Below are 20,050 nucleotides of genomic sequence, written 5' to 3'. Positions count from 1 at the left end.
TGGTCTGATTCTCCAGATAAAAAGCGTGAGGGTGCCGTCCCTAAAGCCAACCAGCCAGAGCCAGGCTTGAGATGTATGAGAATGGACTGTTGTGTAATTGGATGTGCTTTTGCCCAAAGCCCAAGTGTTAAAAAGTCACTTTTGCAGAGGCGCCATGATGTTGTTGCTAGGAGCAACCAACCACACCAGCAAGTGGCCGTCACTGAGCAGAGAGCGCCATGTTGGAGGTGCATGGGAGCGGGTGTCTGTGAATCTTATCGTCCTCTGGTCAGGAGATCAGAGAAATTTAAACCAAAAACCTGTGAATTGCTGGTGGGTGGAATCCCACTGCTGGTTGACCTGGATTGTCGCCAGGAGGTGTCCAGGGTCCACCCGGATATTATACTGTTTGTGAAGAGTCGACCAGAGCCGTATGGTAAGACTATTCTAATTGACTTTAAAACTTGTTATGGGACAGTAAATCATGTGCTGGAGGTCTGTGCGGAGCTTCAGGTGGAGTTCATACTTGGCAGAGACTTTCCTTATTTCTGGCAGTTGTGGGAGGGAGAGTCCCCAGTAAAGTGTACTGTACCACTGCCTAAGGGGGAGGAGCCAGGAGAACCATATACAAAAGTCCCAGAGTTACCAGTGGGTGGAGCCTCACTGTCTTACTGTGTGAACTGTGACCAAAATAAGTCCAAATGTTCAGCAATGCTACCAAGTGAGGAGAAGAATCCTGTGGCTGACAAGACCATCCTGATGTCTGATGAGATTATAGCACAGTCTGAACATGGACTTGAAAAGTCAGATGAACTTAATGATAATGTATTGCATGCAATGTTTATTGAAAATGTTACCCAGCAGTTATGTGATAGCAGTAATGTCACCCCGCAGTTATGTGATAGTAGTAAGGTAATGTCAGATTTGCTGCCTAACATGCATTTAACCCATAACTATGTCCCACAACCTAAGCAGGTAAATGATGGGTGTACTACAGCGTTAGTTCCAATGAATGCAGAGTGTGAACTAACCTCTAAAGCAGAAAAAGCAGCAGAGGGGATTAGCTCTAGTGTGCCCCTAAAGGTCATGATGTGTAATGACGAGAAGATTGCATGTGATGAATGTGCTGTGCTGCCCCTAGAGGTCATGGTGTATAATGACCAGATGATTGCATGTGATGAAGGTACAGTGCTGCCCCTAGAGGTCATGGTGTGTAAGGACCAGAGTATTGCATGGGATGCATGTGCTGTGGTTGAAAGCAATACAGAGAGTTTGGTGGCCTTTACGGAGTCAAGTGAGGCCAAGGTGGTTGCTAGTGGCAACCAAATATCTGCTGAAGATAACAAGGAGGGTAAGCAGACTCACAAGCCCATGGGTTCATATTATGCCAAGAGAGTGACCTACAAAGTCAAACAGCATGTGAGAAGTGACTGTGGCAGTAAGCGGTATGTATGCTGGGTTTGTGGGGCGCGTTTTTCCCAAAGTGATGCAGTGAGAATGCATGTGGTGAGGAAACATAGTGAAAATGTGTTGTGTATTCTCACACCTAAACTATGTTCCTACAACAGCTGTGCTGTGCCCAATAGGTATCTCCGAAATAAAAGAAGGGGAAAAAGTGACCAGTGTGAATATGGTTGTAGACTGAAATGTTGCATGGAGATAGCCAGATGTGCTTGGCCTGGTAGGAAGCCGTATGCACGTGGTTTGTCTGAGAGCGCCCCCTGTGTCTATGACAGTAAGTCTGGTGTGGGTGACTGTGTTACAATGCAGAGCCAGATAGACCTGAGTGGTGCATCCAGTAGGGTTAGTGGTGCTCACACAGTAGTAGCATCCAGTAGGGTTAGTGGTGCTCACACAGTAGCATCCAGTGATGTTAGTGAGGGTCACACAGTAGTAGCATCCAGTGATGTTAGTGAGGGTCACACAGTAGCAGCATCCAGTGATGTTAGTGGTGGTCACACAGTAGTAGCATCCAGTGATGTTAGTGAGGGTCACACAGTAGTAGCATCCAGTGATGTTAGTGAGGGTCACACAGTAGTAGCATCCAGTGATGTTAGTGAGGGTCACACAGTAGTAGCATCCAGTGATGTTAGTGAGGGTCACACAGTAGTAGCATCCAGTGATGTTAGTGAGGGTCACACAGTAGCAGCATCCAGTGATGTTAGTGGTGGTCACACAGTAGTAGAACAACCACCGCTTATTGTTATAGAATCTCTTCTTTGTCAGGTTCCAGAAGCTGTTCCTGTGGCTAATGTGAACATGCCTCAAGTAGCAAGTGATGAGATGGTGGCCGGAGAATGTCCGGCTGAAGAGCTTGTGTTGGCTCACACATTACCTCTTACAGGGAGTCTGGAAGTTGCTGAGGCTCATATAAATGGTGAAGAGGTAACTTTGGAGGAACTGAGTCCTCAAAACACAGATGTGCATGAAGGAGCTGGTGTGAAAACTGTCACTTTGGAGACTGAAAGTGGCTGCAGTCTGTATGTTGCCCTGTCTGGAGTGAGAGGTAGTGAGACCTATCAGGCAAGGTCTGAGCTGAGTGTCACTCATACAGTCCCATCCAATGTAGCTGGAAGTGAGAGGTTTCATGTTGCCAAGGGTAACAACCTGGATGTTACCAATAAGGGAAACCAAATTGTGAATGAGAATAAGGACTGTGTGCCTGCTGAGAATAAGGACTGTGTGCATGCTGAGAGTGGTTCTCAGTACAGCCGTCCAATGCATGTCTCCCCTAATGGACGTCGGCATGAAAGAAATGAATGCCAAAGTGAGAAAGTGGACCATGGTGTTCCTGTGTTAAGGAAAATGTGGGGGAATCAAAAACCTCATGAAAAGTGTGATGTGTGTCCCCAGAAAAAGAAAATGAGGCATGAATGGTGTCACATCTTACCCCAATGTAGGACCTTTGACCCAGGAGGGGGTAATAATAAAGTGACAAGTCCTATGGCCTTTGTCAGGGGGGGAGGATATGTGGCATGGTGGGGCTGTAAGAGGCAGTTCTGTGCCTCTGGAGTGGGAATTGGAGTTCAGGTGGAGCTCCTGGTCCGTATACTCCACTCCAGCCCTAGAGCTAATGAGGCTCTGAAACCACCTGGTGGATCTATTAGAGACTCCAGAGCTGCCCAGGTGATGGCTCCCAGGTGAAGACTCCCAGGGTGGGAGAACAGGCAGCACTAGGCCTGTGGGAGCTGCAGACAAGAAGTCTGGGTGAGACCAGTGTACCTGGTCAAGTGGAGCAGTAGGCTCAGAAAGTCAGCTAGGGAAGCTGTAATGTGTAGTCAGTGGCTAGACAGCCCAGGTTTTATTTTATTGGCAGTGTTGCCTATGTCTTGTGTTATTTGAACGGATAAATAAAGCTGACTGTGGTCAGTATAAAGCATACAGCACTGACTGGACTGCAATTTGTGATGTGCCAACCGTCTCAGGCCCAGGAGATGGCGATCCCAGCGAGTGAGTAACCCCCAGATTGTCACAATATATATACACCACGATCCATACAGCTTACTGTAGGTGACTTAGCACAGACCCCTTCTCGCTCCCGGCTGTATGGCTCAGCATCCTTCTCTGTTATGCACATGGTCACTAGAGGCTGCAGTACAGGGGAAGATGCCAGGCCCTAGAGACAGCAGCGGGGGGGGGGGGGAAGGGGGGCTATTACATGGCCTGATATCCTAGGTAAGCAGCACCGTTCTGCTAGAGTTCGGGCTGGTGGGGGCCCCTAAGTGGTGGAGGCCCTAGAGCACATGCCCCGGGTGCCCTCACTTTAATCCGACCCTGACCATACCACAGGCAGTCAGTGCACTGATAACCATACCACAGGCAGTCAGTGCACTGATAACCATACCACAGGCAGTCAGTGCACTGATAACCATACCACAGGCAGTCAGTGCACTGATAACCATACACATACACGGGTGGGTCAGTGCAGTGACAAAAATATACGGGCGGTTCAGTGCACTGGTAACCAGGGCGGGTTAGTGTGTTGGACGCTTTTCCCGTTATTTTTACGTTTCCCAGTTTAGCAGTTGAGTGAAGCACAGCAGAGTTTACGGTTCCTCCTGAACATTACACAACACGTCCCCCGTACATGTGAGACACATCTGCACACGGATAATCATCAGGGGAGATTAATCACGTGCTGATGGCGAAATCTTTACATTTTAATCTAAGCGTACGCGCCAAATCTCAGAGTGTGAGGGTTGTGTAATATTTATCCCCGGTGGTGCAGTCACTATTCATCATGGTGTCAGCACAAAGCTTTCTAAGAGATTTCTAATGATTGTAGAAAAATGTCAGATATTTAGCACAATATATCAGGGTCTAATTTCTGTCTATTAATCACGGTGACACGACTATAAGGAAACACGCCGCACGCTTTAATGGCCATTGCCGCATTTACTCTCTAGAATGTAACATCCAGCTGGAGAATCTATCATTGTATCCGAGGAAGGAAAGAGAGCGGGAGAAAAAGCTGAAGTCACGTCTGCCGGCCGATCCATCTTCATGTAGTTACAATAAACACCCACCACATATCCGCCTACTGCAAGAAAGACGTCCAGGAGGAAGAAGAACAATGCTGTTCCTTATCCTCGAGTCCAATGCCCAATGCTGAAGTCAAACGCCCAATGCTCGAGTCCCACGTCCAATCCTCATGTCACAAGCCCAGTGCTCGACTCCCATGCCCACTGCCCAAGTCCCACGTCCTGCCCTGATAATAACACCCACCCCAATAATAAATATTACCCATCCTAATAATAACAGCCACCCCCATAATAACACCTGCCCTGATAATAAATAATACCCGCCCCGATAATAAATAATACCCATCCCAATAATAACACCTGCCCAGATAATAACACCCGCCCCGATAATAACACCCGCCCCGATAATAAACACCTGCCCCGATAATAACACCCGCCCCGATAATAAACACCCGCCCCGATAATAAACACCCGCCCTGATAATAACACCCGCCCCGATAATAACACCTGCCCCGATAATAATACCTGCCCCGATAATAAATAATACCCATCCCAATAATAATACTCACCCCTAAAATAACACCCACCCCAATAATAAATATTACCCATCCTAATAATAACAGCCACCCCCATAATAACAGCTGCCCGATGATAAATAACACCCGCCCCGATAATAAATAATACCCATCCCAATAATAACACCTGCCCAGATAATAACACCCACCCCAATAATAACACCTGCCCAGATAATAACACCCACCCTGATAATAACACCCGTCCTGATAATAACACCCGCCCTTATAATAACACCCGCCCTTATAATAAATAACCCCTGCCCCGATAAGAACACCAACCCCAATAATAAATAATACCCATCCCAATAATAACACCCATCCCAATAAGAACACCCACCCCAATAATAACACCTGCCCAGATAACACCCACCCCAATAATAACACCCGCCCTGATAATAACACCCCCCCTATAATAACACCCGCCCCGATAAGAACACCCACCCCGATAATAAATAATACCCATCCCAATAATAACACCCACCCTGATAATAAATAATACCCATCCCAATAATAACACCCACCCTGATAATAAATAATACCCATCCCAATAATAACACCCACCCTGATAATAAATAATACCCATCCCAATAATAACACCTGCCCAGATAATAACACCCACCCTGATAATAACACCCGTCCTGATAATAACACCCGCCCTTATAATAACACCCGCCCTTATAATAAATAACCCCTGCCCCGATAAGAACACCAACCCCAATAATAAATAATACCCATCCCAATAATAACACCCATCCCAATAAGAACACCCACCCCAATAATAACACCTGCCCTGATAATAACACCCCCCCTATAATAACACCTGCCCAGATAACACCCACCCCAATAATAACACCCGCCCTGATAATAACACCCCCCCTATAATAACACCCGCCCCGATAAGAACACCCACCCCGATAATAAATAATACCCATCCCAATAATAACACCCACCCTGATAATAAATAATACCCATCCCAATAATAACACCCACCCTGATAATAAATAATACCCATCCCAATAATAACACCCTGCCCAGATAATAACACCCACCCCGATAATAACACCTGCCCTGATAATAAATAACACCCGCCCCGATAATAAATAATACCCATCCCAATAATAACACCCGCCCTGATAATAACACCCACCCTGATAATAACACCTGCCCTGATAATAAATAACACCTGCTATGATAATAACACCCGCCCCGATAATAACACCCGCCCCGATAATAACACCAGCCGTGATAATAAATAACACCTGCTATGATAATAACACCCGCCCCGATAATAACACCTGCCCTGATAATAAATAACACCTGCTATGATAATAACACCCGCCCCGATAATAACACCCGCCCCGATAATAACACCAGCCGTGATAATAAATAACACTTCCCCCAATAACAACACCCGCCCTGATAATAACACCTGCCCCAATATTAAATGATACCCATCCCAATAATAACATCCGTCCTGATAACACCTGCCCTGATAATAACACCTGTATATACAGTATATATATATATTTATGATCTGATGTCTTCAGAAAGAAATGATGGTTTTCCCAGGGGAAGTTATGCATTACACGAGTGTCCTTTAAATCCATTGCATGTGTGTAGTGTATGGACAGGTCGAGTCCTCCAGGGTGGGAGACACTCTTTGTGGCTGTATAGACGTCAGGGATGGCAGTAATTTAGGGTCTGATGTAATATGAAGCCCCTCTCGCTGTCCCTCTTATCATCACAATGTTCAGCTCCTAATACTCAGGCTCATTGATTTTTCTCCATTATATTTACAGCTCTGATTTGGTTGTGCGGATGGCGGGAGATGCTGCAGCTTGTACACAATCCGTCTCACTTCTCATTTTTAACCAGACTCGTGAAGGGATTTCATGAACATTGATTTTTCGTCAGCTGCTCATGAAGCATCAAACTGTAAAACCTTATTGCGTTACATGGAGCCGGGGCGGCACGAAGAGTAAGAAACCCGTCTGACTATGGTCGGGACTGTATGGTCCCTCTTATTTACCTACATGGCCAATGTCTTGTCACATACTTACCTGCATTATAATGGCATCCTCCATCCGCAGCCGGGGGGGGGGGGGGGGGGGGGGGGGGGGGTTGTAGGTATAGAGGCCGCTCTAATCGGTGGCGGGATGTCTGGCTGCAGCCATTGATGTCGGTGGATGCGGCTCGCCCATCAGCTGAGGGTCCTGAACCCTACACATGGACCCTCAAACATTACTCGTTTTTTATTAAACCATTTTTACTCCAGAAAAGAAAACACAAGGTTTCTCCTGGCTCTGCAGGGATGACGGGGAGAGGAGAAGGTGACATGTCTTCTATCTTCTCTGTTCTTTGTTTGACCGAGGTCAGAGGTCTTATGATCAGTGAGGGGCGAGCGCCGGATCCTGACAGGAGGGTTACACCTCTAGTTACTATGGCCTGTCTGCTGGCGCTCCGGCAGCCACAATGGTCTACTCGTCTGCCCGTCATCTCTCATAACCAGCTCAGCTTTGTCCTGTCCTGAAAAGAATTAAAAGACCGCTCTAAGGGATGAGTCTCGGTATGGAGGCCAAGGCTTAAAGAAAATGTTATTGTGATGTCCCACTATTAGTGTCTCGTGCACCTGTCACAAAGTTCTCACTTCAGGTTGAGTGGTGATGAGGTATTCTGAATCTTCACCACTAGGTGTCAGTGTCAGTTATGGGTTCATGTTGTTGTTATACCATGCGTTTGTTGCTGAGAAACAGAAGGTGTGTTCTCTTTTTCTACCTATCCCTGCTCTCTACACACACTAACCCCTGTAGGAGGAGTTGGTTAGCTCTGTGTGGGAGGAAGTACTGTTTTCTATGTTCAAAAGAACTGAAGTACTACGTTCAGTATGCAGTGCTAATCAAACAGAAGGGAGAGGTAACCAAGGAACACCCTGACCCATGCCAAAAACACGTCTATAAGGAGCAGGGCAGTATCCCTACAAACAGGAAGTAGCCTTGATAGGACAAAGCAGCCAGTACTGAGGGCCTACGTATCCTATCACGCAGTGCAGGAAACTGGGACACCACAGACACCTACAGCAGCTACACCCAGATAATCACGGCTGGGGCTCGAACTACCCTACCACCCACTGGGAGGTGTAGGTGCCCCTATAAAGGGAGGTTAGTTCCTGGTGGGAGGAGTTTGGGAGTTCCCTAGTCACTAGAGAGAAAGAGACACAAGGAGAGAGTGTTCTAAGTTAGCAAGTAACCATCACTAGCATACAGTGCTAGACCCCTGAGGAGGAAAGGACATTCTCTGAGAATCAACTTGTCCAAGATACAAGGCAGTATGGCACTGACCCCAGCAGGACAAAGCTGACACTTGCCTACGTATTCTAATGCACAGCTGTTCTGAAAGATTTCAGGAAGTTTGCCTCACCCAGCGCTGGAACATGCGACCTTGTACTACCCTAGTAGGACAGGTATCCTGACACTGTAGAGCATTAGGCGGTCAAATAGGTGAGTACGAGTTTCTTCTCCCTCCACTACACTATCCTGTCAGAGTACATGGCTTCATTGGACAGGGCCCTCAAGATGCTCCTCTACTCTCACTTCTACAGTTAATACCTCTTGTTCTTCTCACCTGCAGTTACTGAAGCCTTAGGCCCGTTCACACAGAGCAAGAACGGCGGAACTCCGCAGCGGAATTGTCCGCCGTGGAATGCCGCCAGCCTCCGTGTCATAATGACACCTTATGGGAAGTGCGCGGCTCCTCTCCCCGCGCTGAAGAATGAACATGTGTATTCTTCAGCGCTGAGAGATGCAGCACGTGCCTCCCATAGACTGTCATTATGACACGTGGGCTGGCGGAATTCCACACGGAATTCGGCCCTTCTTGCTCTGTGTGAACGGGGCCTTATTAATGAATTATAATAAAAATTTAAGTAATCGGACGTTATTTTGGTTAAGCTGCTGGACTGTCTATCATTCTGCATCTATACACCAGGTTACACTTGGGTTATCCAAACCTGCGGAAGCAACATCTGTCTGACTGGGGGAGGGTACCAACACCTCACTAGGCTACCGTGACCAGTGTCCAAGTGACCCTACACTCAGCTAGCAGACACAACACCACCAGAGCTACCCCGGCCAACAGCACCCGACTGCTTCAGGTTATTCAGTTGTCATGTGCTCACAGCATAGTGATCAGCCGCTGAGTGCGCATTTCCTCTCTGCACAACACGACAATCGAAGTAATTAGGAAGAGGACGAAGGCAAAGACCAGGAAACGGGAAGGGGTGGGGGAGCGGGCTCGGCTGCACAACCCCTTTAGGACACTACAAAGGCCTGGGTGACCCTTGTGTGTACCGGCTAGTGGAACATGGTAAAATTGTTCCATCAGTGAGACGTGACAGCAGCCGTACATAGAACCAAGCTCGGGAGGCTCCACTGACGTTGCAGTAACTTCCGCTTTCTCCGGACCACACGCCGCGGATCCTCCCGAGCTTTGATCTATGAACGGCTGCTGTCATGTCTGATTGATGGAATGATGACATTTAGCCCGGATGGTGAGTGCCACCGCCTCACTCCTCTACGTGTAAGATTACATGGACCACTGGGGGATTATCCATCAAACAAGAGCTGTACTCCACGTAGGCGGAGCGGCCCCTCGCTAGATCCCGCCGCTCCTCCACATCTACTACTCTGTGTATGGTAAGTATTACAGACCTGGTTTACTGCTAGTGTGTTCTCCCTGCCTTCACTTACAGCTTTTTACAGCAGTTATAAATCACTGCCGCCTTCTCCGCAAATCATTATATTTTTAATTGGAGAAACATTTTTTCTGCATTCAAAACATCTTTGGAAATGTCAGCGGACGTGGATCACGACGACTTCTATGCTAAAAACGTGTCGTCTATTTCCACGTGAAATCATTAGCCTTTAATTCTGTGCAGGGATTATACACCGAGCATCACACGTCCCCGCACATTAACCCCTTATTAACTGCTTCAGTGCTCCGGGTAATGTCCGGACCTACGAAGACATCTGCAGCACATGTGGGGTTAATAATCACAACTTTGTGTGATACATGGAACTCTCATTATACTGTATTAGTTCCATTGAGGTAATGTGACTCCTTTAGGAGACCACCAGGCTGGTGTAAGAGACCATGCAGTGCAATGTAGCCCTCCTCCAGAAGAGAAGTGCTTGCTCTCTAGTGACACCTATTGGAAACAGTCAGTGCACGGCTAATTAAACATGACTAAGGTTTATCAGTCAAATCAGAATCCCTCCAATGTAGAGCCCCCCCCCCCCCCCCATCATATGTAGATGGACGGTTAAGGGTTCTTGTCCTTCGGATATAAATTCAGTTCAACATTGTTAGATACTAGGCAAATGCTCCACAAGTTGCAGTTCACGACCACTGGATGACCAGTAGATGGAGCATGTGCATGTATGGACCGCGACGCACCTCCGGAAAGAGTCCAGAACCTGTGGGCAGAGTATACACATCTCCCCACACGGTATACCCATCTCCCGACACGGGATACCCATCTCCCGACACGGGATACCCATCTCCCGACAGAGCATACCCATCTCCCGACAGAGCATACCCATCTCCCGACAGAGCATACCCATCTCCCGACACGGTATACCCATCTCTCGACACAGTATACCCATCTCCCGACACAGTATACCCATCTCCCGACACAGTATACACATCTCCCGACACAGTATACACATCTCCTGACACAGTATACACATCTCCTGACACAGTATACACATCTCCTGACACAGTATACCCATCTCCCGACACAGTATACACATCTCCCGACACATAATACACATCTCCCGACACAGTATACACATCTCCCGACACAGTATACACATCTCCCGACACAGTACACCCATTAGGCTTGTCTTTTCTACCAGTCACCTGGTGACTCCCATGTTGGGTGACGTTGAACCTGGAGGAAAGGTAAGGATGGAAGTGACTGTATAAAGCCTCATCCTCCCTGTTATGGTGAATATTGTGCATAACATGAATAGAGTAATGGGAAGAGAGGCCGACTTCTCTCTATAGACAGATCTCCATGATCAGCCCCACTATATTACACACCTACCTCCGTGGTAAATTGCTGCAGTCCTCCAATATTAATGGCGCCATCCTCGGTGGCGTATAAATTGCATCCACCTACACAGAGGTCAGAGGTCGGGCACACCATGCCACACGTCAGGCCCAGCGGGTTATCCGACAGTATAGTGCGGGCCGCCCCATAGTAGTTCTGCAGAAGAAAAAATTAAAATGTCCTTATTAAAAACCAATTACCGATAACATGGCCTTAAGAAGGAGCGGCGAGCGATCACATAGAGAGCGATCACATAGAGAGCGATCACAGAGAGCGATCACAGAGAGCGATCACATACAGAGCGATCACATACAGAGCGATCACATACAGAGCGATCACATACAGAGCGATCACATACAGATACATATACAGAGCGATCATATACAGAGCGATCATATACAGAGCGATCACATACAGGGTCCCCCCTATTTTTATAACCAGCCGGGTTAAAAACCAAACGACAGCAGCCTGGTAACACCAGGGTGGGAAGAGCCATTGGTTTAGGCCCTCCCCAGCCTAAATCTTACCAGCCTGCTGCCGCCCGGTCCAGGAGCGCCAATTTTGACGCTCCGGGACCACTGGCACCCGGCTCTTCCCAGTACCCCTGGTGGCATTGGGTACTGGGGTAATAATAGGGGGTTAGTGTTAGCCATTTTATACCGACTAACACTAGGCCCCAACTTAGTAATGGATTCCGTCTATTAGACGGCTTCCACTACTAAGTCTATAAAGTAAAGAAATAAAGACAAGACACAAGTTAAAAATTTTTTTATTCAAATAACAAAAAAACATTAAAAAAACGCTGGTCATCGACGTAGTCCACGGAATCCGACGTAATCCACAGGATACCGATATCTGAAAAACAAAAAGGGAAAAACACACAAACAGGAGCACAACACCCATCATTGTGAGCGGTGTTGTGCTCCTTACAGTATGCAGCATCTTTACAGATCGCTGCTTACAGTCTGGCCCCCAAGGGGTTAAGGGAGGATGTATTGCATCCCCCTTGACCCCTTGGGGGCCAGACTGATGTCAGACTGCACCCATCCCAGCAAGAAAGGGGTTAACTGACCCCCCCTTCCTTTCTGGGAGGGGTGCAGTGCTGGGGAGGGGGTGGGGAGAGCTCTATACTCACCCCGATGTGTCCTCTTCGCTGGTCCGCAGCACAATGAAGTCACTGTACTGCGGACCGGCTCATTATATGTGCGCTCAGCCAATCAGCCAATCAGCTGAGCGCACATATAATTCTAAATGTTTCTTCTAATAATACTATTGTCATAACATAATTAGAAGAAACATTTGATGTTTTCATTAAAGTAAAGTGATGATTAGGACAGAAAGCTCTATTACCGGCAATATGAATTAACGGCTTATGGAGCTTCCTGTACTAATTAATATTTAATTAATAAAACACATTTTCGATGAAAAAAATTCAGTTTCGTTGGTCAATAATTTAATTCTAACGAATCCATCATTGTGCAATTAAATATACTGTCAAAAAATAAATATATATATAAATATACATTTATTTATATATCTATTTATTTTAACAGTATATTTAATTGCAAAATGATGGATTCGTTAGAATTAAATTATTGACCAACGAAAGGGACTTTATTACAAAGAAAATGTGTTTTATTAATTCAATATATTAACTATTAGAGGCATCGGCATTAGTGCAGAGGATCGCAAACCCCGGTAATAGCGATTCCTGTAAACTGTTTCCCTGCTTTCCCAGATGCATCCAGAGGTGTTTCCATCACTTTCTTAAGATTTTATTTGTTATTTTTAGTTGAACCAGATTTCCAAGTAAATGACCGTATGTTTTCAGCCGCATGTCTATTTTTTCCCACGGCCGGAGTTTCATCCGCACATTTACAGCCGCATAAAAAAATACAGCCGCACAGTTACATAGTGTGAACCTAGCCACATACTGTATACAGAGTGATCACATACAGAGCGATCACATACAGATACATATACAGAGTGTTGTGTCAGATCCTTATACAGTATGGGGCTGGGTTCACACTATGTATATTTGAGGCTGTATTTGTGAGGCTGTATAGCAACCAAAACCAGGAGTGGATTGAAAACACAGAAAGGCTCTGTTCACATAATGTTGTAATTGAGTGGATGGCCGCCATTTAATGGCAAATATTTGCTGTTATTTTAAAACAACGGCTGTGGTATTGAAATAATGGCCGTTATTTACTGTTATATGACGGCCATCCACTCAATTTCAACATTGTGTGAACAGATCCTTTCTGTGTTTTCAATCCACTCCTGGTTTTGGTTGCTATGAGGACCTGACATGAGGACCAAATACAGCCTCAAATATACATAGTGTGAACCCAGCCCCCGTGAGATATGGGGGATATACTTGGTGACAGGTGTGGGAGCCCCCCTACAAGTGCTGAGAGACTGGTCGCCATCTTCAGGCTGGGTTCACACACAGTATATTTCAGGCAGTATTTGGTCCTCATTTCAGGTCCCCATAGCAACCAAAACCAGGAGTGGATTGAAAACACAGAAAGGATCTGTTCACACAATGATGAAATTGAGTGGATGGCCACCATATAACGGTAAATAACGGCCATTATCTCAATATAACGGCCTTTGTTCTAAGATAACAGCAAATATTTGCCATTATATGGCGGCCATCCACTCAATTACAACATTATGTGAACAGATCCTTTCTGTGTTTTCAATCCACTCCTGGTTTTGGTTGCTATGAGGACCAAATACTGCCTGAAATATACTGTGTGTGAACCCAGCCTTATAATGATCAGTAACAGAAAACCTTGGAGTTTAGATCAGCGGCTTCTGCAGAATCAAAGGAAGGGGATTTCCTTTATGTTTGGTGGCAGATAGCGGCCGGACCATAGGGGTTCTGTAACATCCGGCCCTGATACATCACACCCCGCTTCTAGATAAGAGTCACAGCAAGGCCAAGAGCTGGAGATGGCGGCCGAGCACACCGCAGATCCTGAGGGGAAGCCGGACGTCTCTGAGCAATTCTGCCATCACTATTACTAGAAAATGTACCCGGCGCTGCCCGGGTATAAAGTGTCAGTGTGTTAATTAGATTTCTTCTAAGGTGCCCAGGAGGCCAAGCTAAAGGTATTGTTTCATCTGAGTTAATCAGTGGAATTAGTGTATACCTGTAGTGCATAGTTGGAGGGGTTCTGTATACCCACAATGTATAGTTTTTAGGGGTCTTGCATATCTGTAGTGCATAGTTGGGGGGGCTGTATACCTATAGTGTATAGTTGGGGGGGTCCTGTATACCTGTAGTGTGTAGTTGAGGGAGGTCCTGTATACCTGCAGTGTACAGTTGGTGAAGGTCCTGTATACCTGTACTGTATAGTTTGGGGGTCCTGTATACCTGTAGTAAATGGTTGGTGATGTATACCTGTAATGTATAGTTGGTGGAGGTCTTGTATACCTGTAGTTTATACTTTGAGGGTCCTGGATACCTGTAGTGTATAATTGGTGGAGGTCTTGTATACCTGTAGTATATAGTTCGGGGGTCCTGTATACCTGTAGTAAATAGTTTGAGGGTCCTGTATAACTATAGTACAGAGTTGGTGGAGTTCCTGTATACCTGTAGTGTATAGTTTGGGGTCCTATATACCTGTAGTATATAGCTGGTGGAGTTCCTGTATACCTGTAGTATATTTGGGGTCCTGTATACTTGTAGTATAGAGTTGGTGAAGGTGCTGTATACCTGTATTATAGAGTTGGTGTAGGTCCTGTATAACTGTAGTGTATAGTTTTGAGGTCCTGTATACCTGTAGTGTATAGTTTGGGGTCCTATATACCTGTAGTGTATAGTTTGGGGTCCTGTGTACCTGAAGTATATAGTTGGTGGAGGTCCTGTATACCTGAAGTATATAGTTGGTGGAGGTCCTGTATACCTGTAGTATATAGTTTTGGGGTCCAGTATACCTGTAGTGTAAAGTTTGGGGTCCTGTATACCTGTAGTATATAGTTTTGTGGAGGTCCTGTGCACCTGTAGTGTATAGTTTTGGGGTCCTGTATACCTGTAGTGTATAGTTTGGGGTCCTGTGTACCTGAAGTATATAGTTGGTGGAGGTCCTGTATACCTGAAGTATATAGTTGGTGGAGGTCCTGTATACCTGTAGTATATAGTTTTGGGGTCCAGTATACCTGTAGTGTAAAGTTTGGGGTCCTGTATACCTGTAGTATATAGTTTTGTGGAGGTCCTGTGCACCTGTAGTGTATAGTTTTGGGGTCCTGTATACCTGTAGTGTCCTGTATACCTGCAGGGTTGTATTTACCCGTATGGCAGTGTTATTCAGTCACAGTGTGTTGGTATTGGTCATGTCTGGTATGGCAGTGTTATCCAGTCACAGTATGGCGATATTGGTCAGGTCTGGTGTGGCGGTGTTATCCAGTCACGGTATGGTGGTATTGGTCAGGTCTGGTATAGCGGTGTTATCCAGTCACAGTATGGCGGTATTGGTCAGGTCTGATATGATGGTGTTATCCAGTCACAGTATGGCGGTATTGGTCAGGTCTGGTGTGGCGGTGTTACCCAGTCACAGTTTGCCGGTATTGGTCAGGTCTGGTATGGCAGTGTTATCCAGTCACAGTATGGCGGTATTGGTCAGGTCTGATATGACGGTGTTATCCAGTCACAGTATGGCGGTATTGGTCAGGTCTGGTGTGGCGGTGTTACCCAGTCACAGTTTGCCGTATTGGTCAGGTCTGGTATGGCAGTGTTATCCAGTCACAGTATGGCGGTATTGGTCAGGTCTGGTATGACAGTGTTATCCAGCACAGTATGGCGGTATTGGTCAGGTCTGGTATGACAGTGTTATCCATTCACAGTATGGCGGTATTGGTCAGGTCTGGTATGACAGTGTTATCCAGTCACAGTATGGCGGTATTGGTCAGGTCTGGTGTGGCAGTGTTATCCAGTCACAGTATGGCGGTATTGGTCAGGTCTGGTGTGGCAGTGTTATCCAGTCACAGTATGGCGGTATTGGTCAGGTCTGGTATGGAGGTGTTATCCAGTCACAGTATGGCGGTATTGGTCAGGTCTGGTATGGAGGTGTTATCCAGTCACAGTATGGCGGTATTGGTCAGGTCTGGTGTGGCAGTGTTAACCAGTCACAGTATGGCGGTATTGGTCAGGTCTGGTGTGGCAGTGTTATCCAGTCACAGTATGGCGGTATTGGTCAGGTCTGGTGTGGCAGTGTTACCCAGTCACAGTTTGGTATAACTGTTGTGCCCTGTATATACATGTACTGTATGGATGGAGTAGGGGGTCCTGTATATACATGTACTGTATAGATGGAGTAGGGGGTCCTGTATACATGTACTGTATAGATGGAGTAGGGGGCCCTGTATACATGTACTGTATAGATGGAGTAGGGGGTCCTGTATACATGTACTGTATAGATGGAGTAGGGGGTCCTGTATATACATGTACTATATAGATGGAGTAGGGGGTCCTGTATATACATGTACTGTATAGATGGAGTAGGGGGTCCTGTATACATGTACTGTATAGATGGAGTAGGGGGTCCTGTATATACATGTACTGTATAGATGGAGTAGGGGGTCCTGTATACATGTACTGTATAGTTGGAGTAGGGGGCCCTGTATATACATGTACTGTATAGATGGAGTAGGGGGTCCTGTATATACATGTACTGTATAGATGAAGTAGGGGGTCCTGTATACATGTACTGTATAGATGGAGTAAAGGGTCCTGTATACATGTACTGTATAGATGGAGTAGGGGGTCCTGTATACATGTACTGTATAGATGGAGTAGGGGGTCCTGTATACATGTACTGTATAGATGGAGTAGGGGGCCCTGTATACATGTACTGTATAGATGGAGTAGGGGTCCTGTATATACATGTACTGTATAGATGGAGTAGGGGGTCCTATATATACATGTACTGTATAGATGGAGTAGGGGGTCCTGTATATACATGTACTGTATAGATGGAGTAGGGGGTCCTGTATACATGTACTGTATAGATGGAGTAGGGGGCCCTGTATACATGTACTGTATAGATGGAGTAGGGGGTCCTGTATACATGTACTGTATAGATGGAGTAGTGGGTCCTGTATACATGTACTGTATAGATGGAGTAGGGGGTCCTGTATACATGTACTGTATAGATGGAGTAGGGGGTCCTGTATATACATGTACTGTATAGATGGAGTAGGGGGTCCTGTATATACATGTACTGTATAGATGGAGTAGGGGGTCCTGTATACATGTACTGTATAGATGGAGTAGGGGGTCCTGTATACATGTACTGTATAGATGGAGTAGGGGGTCCTGTATATACATGTACTGTATAGTTGGAGTAGGGGGCCCTGTATATACATGTACTGTATAGATGGAGTAGGGGGTCCTGTATATACATGTACTGTATAGTTGGAGTAGGGGGCCCTGTATATACATGTACTGTATAGATGGAGTAGGGGGCCCTGTATATACATGTACTGTATAGATGGAGTAGGGGGTCCTGTATACATGTACTGTGTAGATGGAGTAGGGGGTCCTGTATATACATGTACTGTATAGATGAGTAGGGGTCCTGTATATACATGTACTGTATAGATTGAGTAGGGGGTCCTATATATACATGTACTGTATAGATGGAGTAGGGGGTCCTGTATATACATGTACTGTATAGATGGAGTAGGGGGTCCTGTATACATGTACTGTATAGATGGAGTAGGGGGTCCTGTATACATGTACTGTATAGATGGAGTAGGGGGCCCTGTATACATGTACTGTATAGATGGAGTAGGGGGTCCTGTATACATGTACTGTATAGATGGAGTAGGGGGTCCTGTATACATGTACTGTATAGATGGAGTAGGGGGTCCTGTATATACATGTACTGTATAGATGGAGTAGGGGGTCCTGTATATACATGTACTGTATAGATGGAGTAGGGGGTCCTGTATACATGTACTGTATAGATGGAGTAGGGGGTCCTGTATACATGTACTGTATAGATGGAGTAGGGGGTCCTGTATATACATGTACTGTATAGATGGAGTAGGGGGCCCTGTATATACATGTACTGTATAGATGGAGTAGGGGGTCCTGTATACATGTACTGTGTAGATGGAGTAGGGGGTCCTGTATATACATGTACTGTATAGATGGAGTAGGGGGTCCTGTATATACATGTACTGTATAGATGGAGTAGGGGGTCCTGTATATATATGTACTGTATAGATGGAGTAGGGGGTCCTGTATATACATGTACTGTATAGATGGAGTAGGGGGTCCTGTATACATGTACTGTATAGATGGAGTAGGGGGTCCTGTATACCTGTACTGTATAGATGGAGTAGGGGATCTACCAGTTATTACTGTGGATGTTGTGAGGCAGCTTCCCTAGCAACCATTTCTCCCTGTGAAAATGAAAGCAGTAATCCTATTGCGGTTCAGGGAAGAAACAGAGTGCTGCACCTCACACCTATGGCTGATACTAGTGCCACTAGGCTAAATAAAAAACACATCAGAATTTTGTGTATGAATTGATCAAGCCATACTGCCCCATGTACCTCGTGCCGGTATCTGATACACATGGGTCCCTACACTAAGTCCACACCGTGCTAGTCAGTGGCCACCAACCCCGCAGGCACGCACAGTCAGGGAACGGGGGCCATGGGACGGCCCTGCGACCCCCATGCCACAGGACCAGACCCAAAAACACCACACCAGAACCCGGCCAGCACCGCCGGCGGAGAAGGTTGCCCCCAAACAGCACAAGTCTGGATAAGGTATTACACTCACCATAGCTGCTGCAGACAGAATGGGAAAAAAAACAGGAGGTTGGTTGCTAAGGCTCCAATTGCCGTGTCTGCTGCAGCTAATTATACCACCTGTGTTTGCAGTGAGGAGATTTTCCCATTCATCTCTATGGGGCGCCTCTCTTTCCCCTCCCCCTCCCCTCCTGTACATCTGGCGGGGACGGGACCTTCGCAATAACCTTCCTGGGCACCCAATGTATCTGTGGGCCAAATTTGGGGTCAAACGGTTCAGGCGTTTGGAAGTCTATAGAGGACAGACAGACAGACAGACAGACAGACGGACAGACAGACAGACTTTGATTTTTATGATATAGATTATTATTATTACTACATATTACATTACATTATTACTGCCCCAATGGAAAGAACAATACAGAAGATAACAATACCATCCTGTTTACAAGTGTTAGGGCCCCATTAGATTAGGTGCTGAATCAGGACGATATTAATCTGTCTAATAAAGACAATGATCAGACAAAGCGGCGATCATCACCTGACTGTTGCTTTTTGGCAAGTTTAACAATCATCGACTGCCGACCGTGCATCGCTGTATGTAATGGGTAGTGCGGCTGATGGTGGAGGATTGTGTGTATGAAATGATAAAGCTATTACTTACCTGATCACGTTCCCCGGTGTCCTCCAGCCTTGTCTATCAGATTCCCCCGTCTCCACAGCTGCAACTTTCACTTTTGGTCCCATCTCAGTCAGTGATTGGCTTAGCAGTCTGTCACTTCAGAGACGGGACCAGTAGTGAGAGCTGCAGCTTCGGGGACCGGGGAATCTCATAGACAAGGCTGGAGGAAACCGGGAACGTGATCAGGTAAGAAATAGCTTTATCATTTTACACCAAAGCAAGGGCTGCACAGACATCACTAATGATATCTATGTGGTGTCCTACCACAGGTGCTAGAGCACATGAGTAAGTCACTCTTTCAGGTTAACAAGTGGGAGATGTAGTACTTTGTTTATACCACTAGGTGCCACCACTGTTTTTAGTGTCTTCTATGCACAGCTGAAGTCAAGGGTTACCTGTTTGTACTATGAATTTGTGTGCGGACCAGTAAGAGGTGCTCTTTCTTCTGACC

The 20,050-nt window shown here is 46.2% G+C and overlaps 1 protein-coding gene across 6 annotated transcripts in view; it reads right to left on the bottom strand.

The window, feature by feature from the left end:
- The window catches only part of DPYD (dihydropyrimidine dehydrogenase), an 850,395-nt gene that overhangs the window by 611,939 nt on the left and 218,406 nt on the right, over positions 1-20,050 (bottom strand). For all 6 annotated transcript variants that reach the window (XR_011362703.1, XR_011362702.1, XM_069967717.1 and 3 more), the window contains one exon: positions 11,139-11,300. Coding sequence is in view for 4 of the 6 variants with exons in the window: in XM_069967717.1 (XP_069823818.1) it covers positions 11,139-11,300 (162 nt within the window). In the remaining 2 variants the exon portion in view is untranslated. The remainder of the gene's footprint in view (positions 1-11,138; positions 11,301-20,050) is intronic.

The sequence above is a fragment of the Dendropsophus ebraccatus genome, chromosome 4, assembly GCF_027789765.1.
Source record: "Dendropsophus ebraccatus isolate aDenEbr1 chromosome 4, aDenEbr1.pat, whole genome shotgun sequence".
Taxonomy (NCBI): domain Eukaryota; kingdom Metazoa; phylum Chordata; class Amphibia; order Anura; family Hylidae; genus Dendropsophus; species Dendropsophus ebraccatus.
Note: the sequence above shows the minus strand (reverse complement) of the source record. Positions and strands in the feature narration are given on the sequence as shown.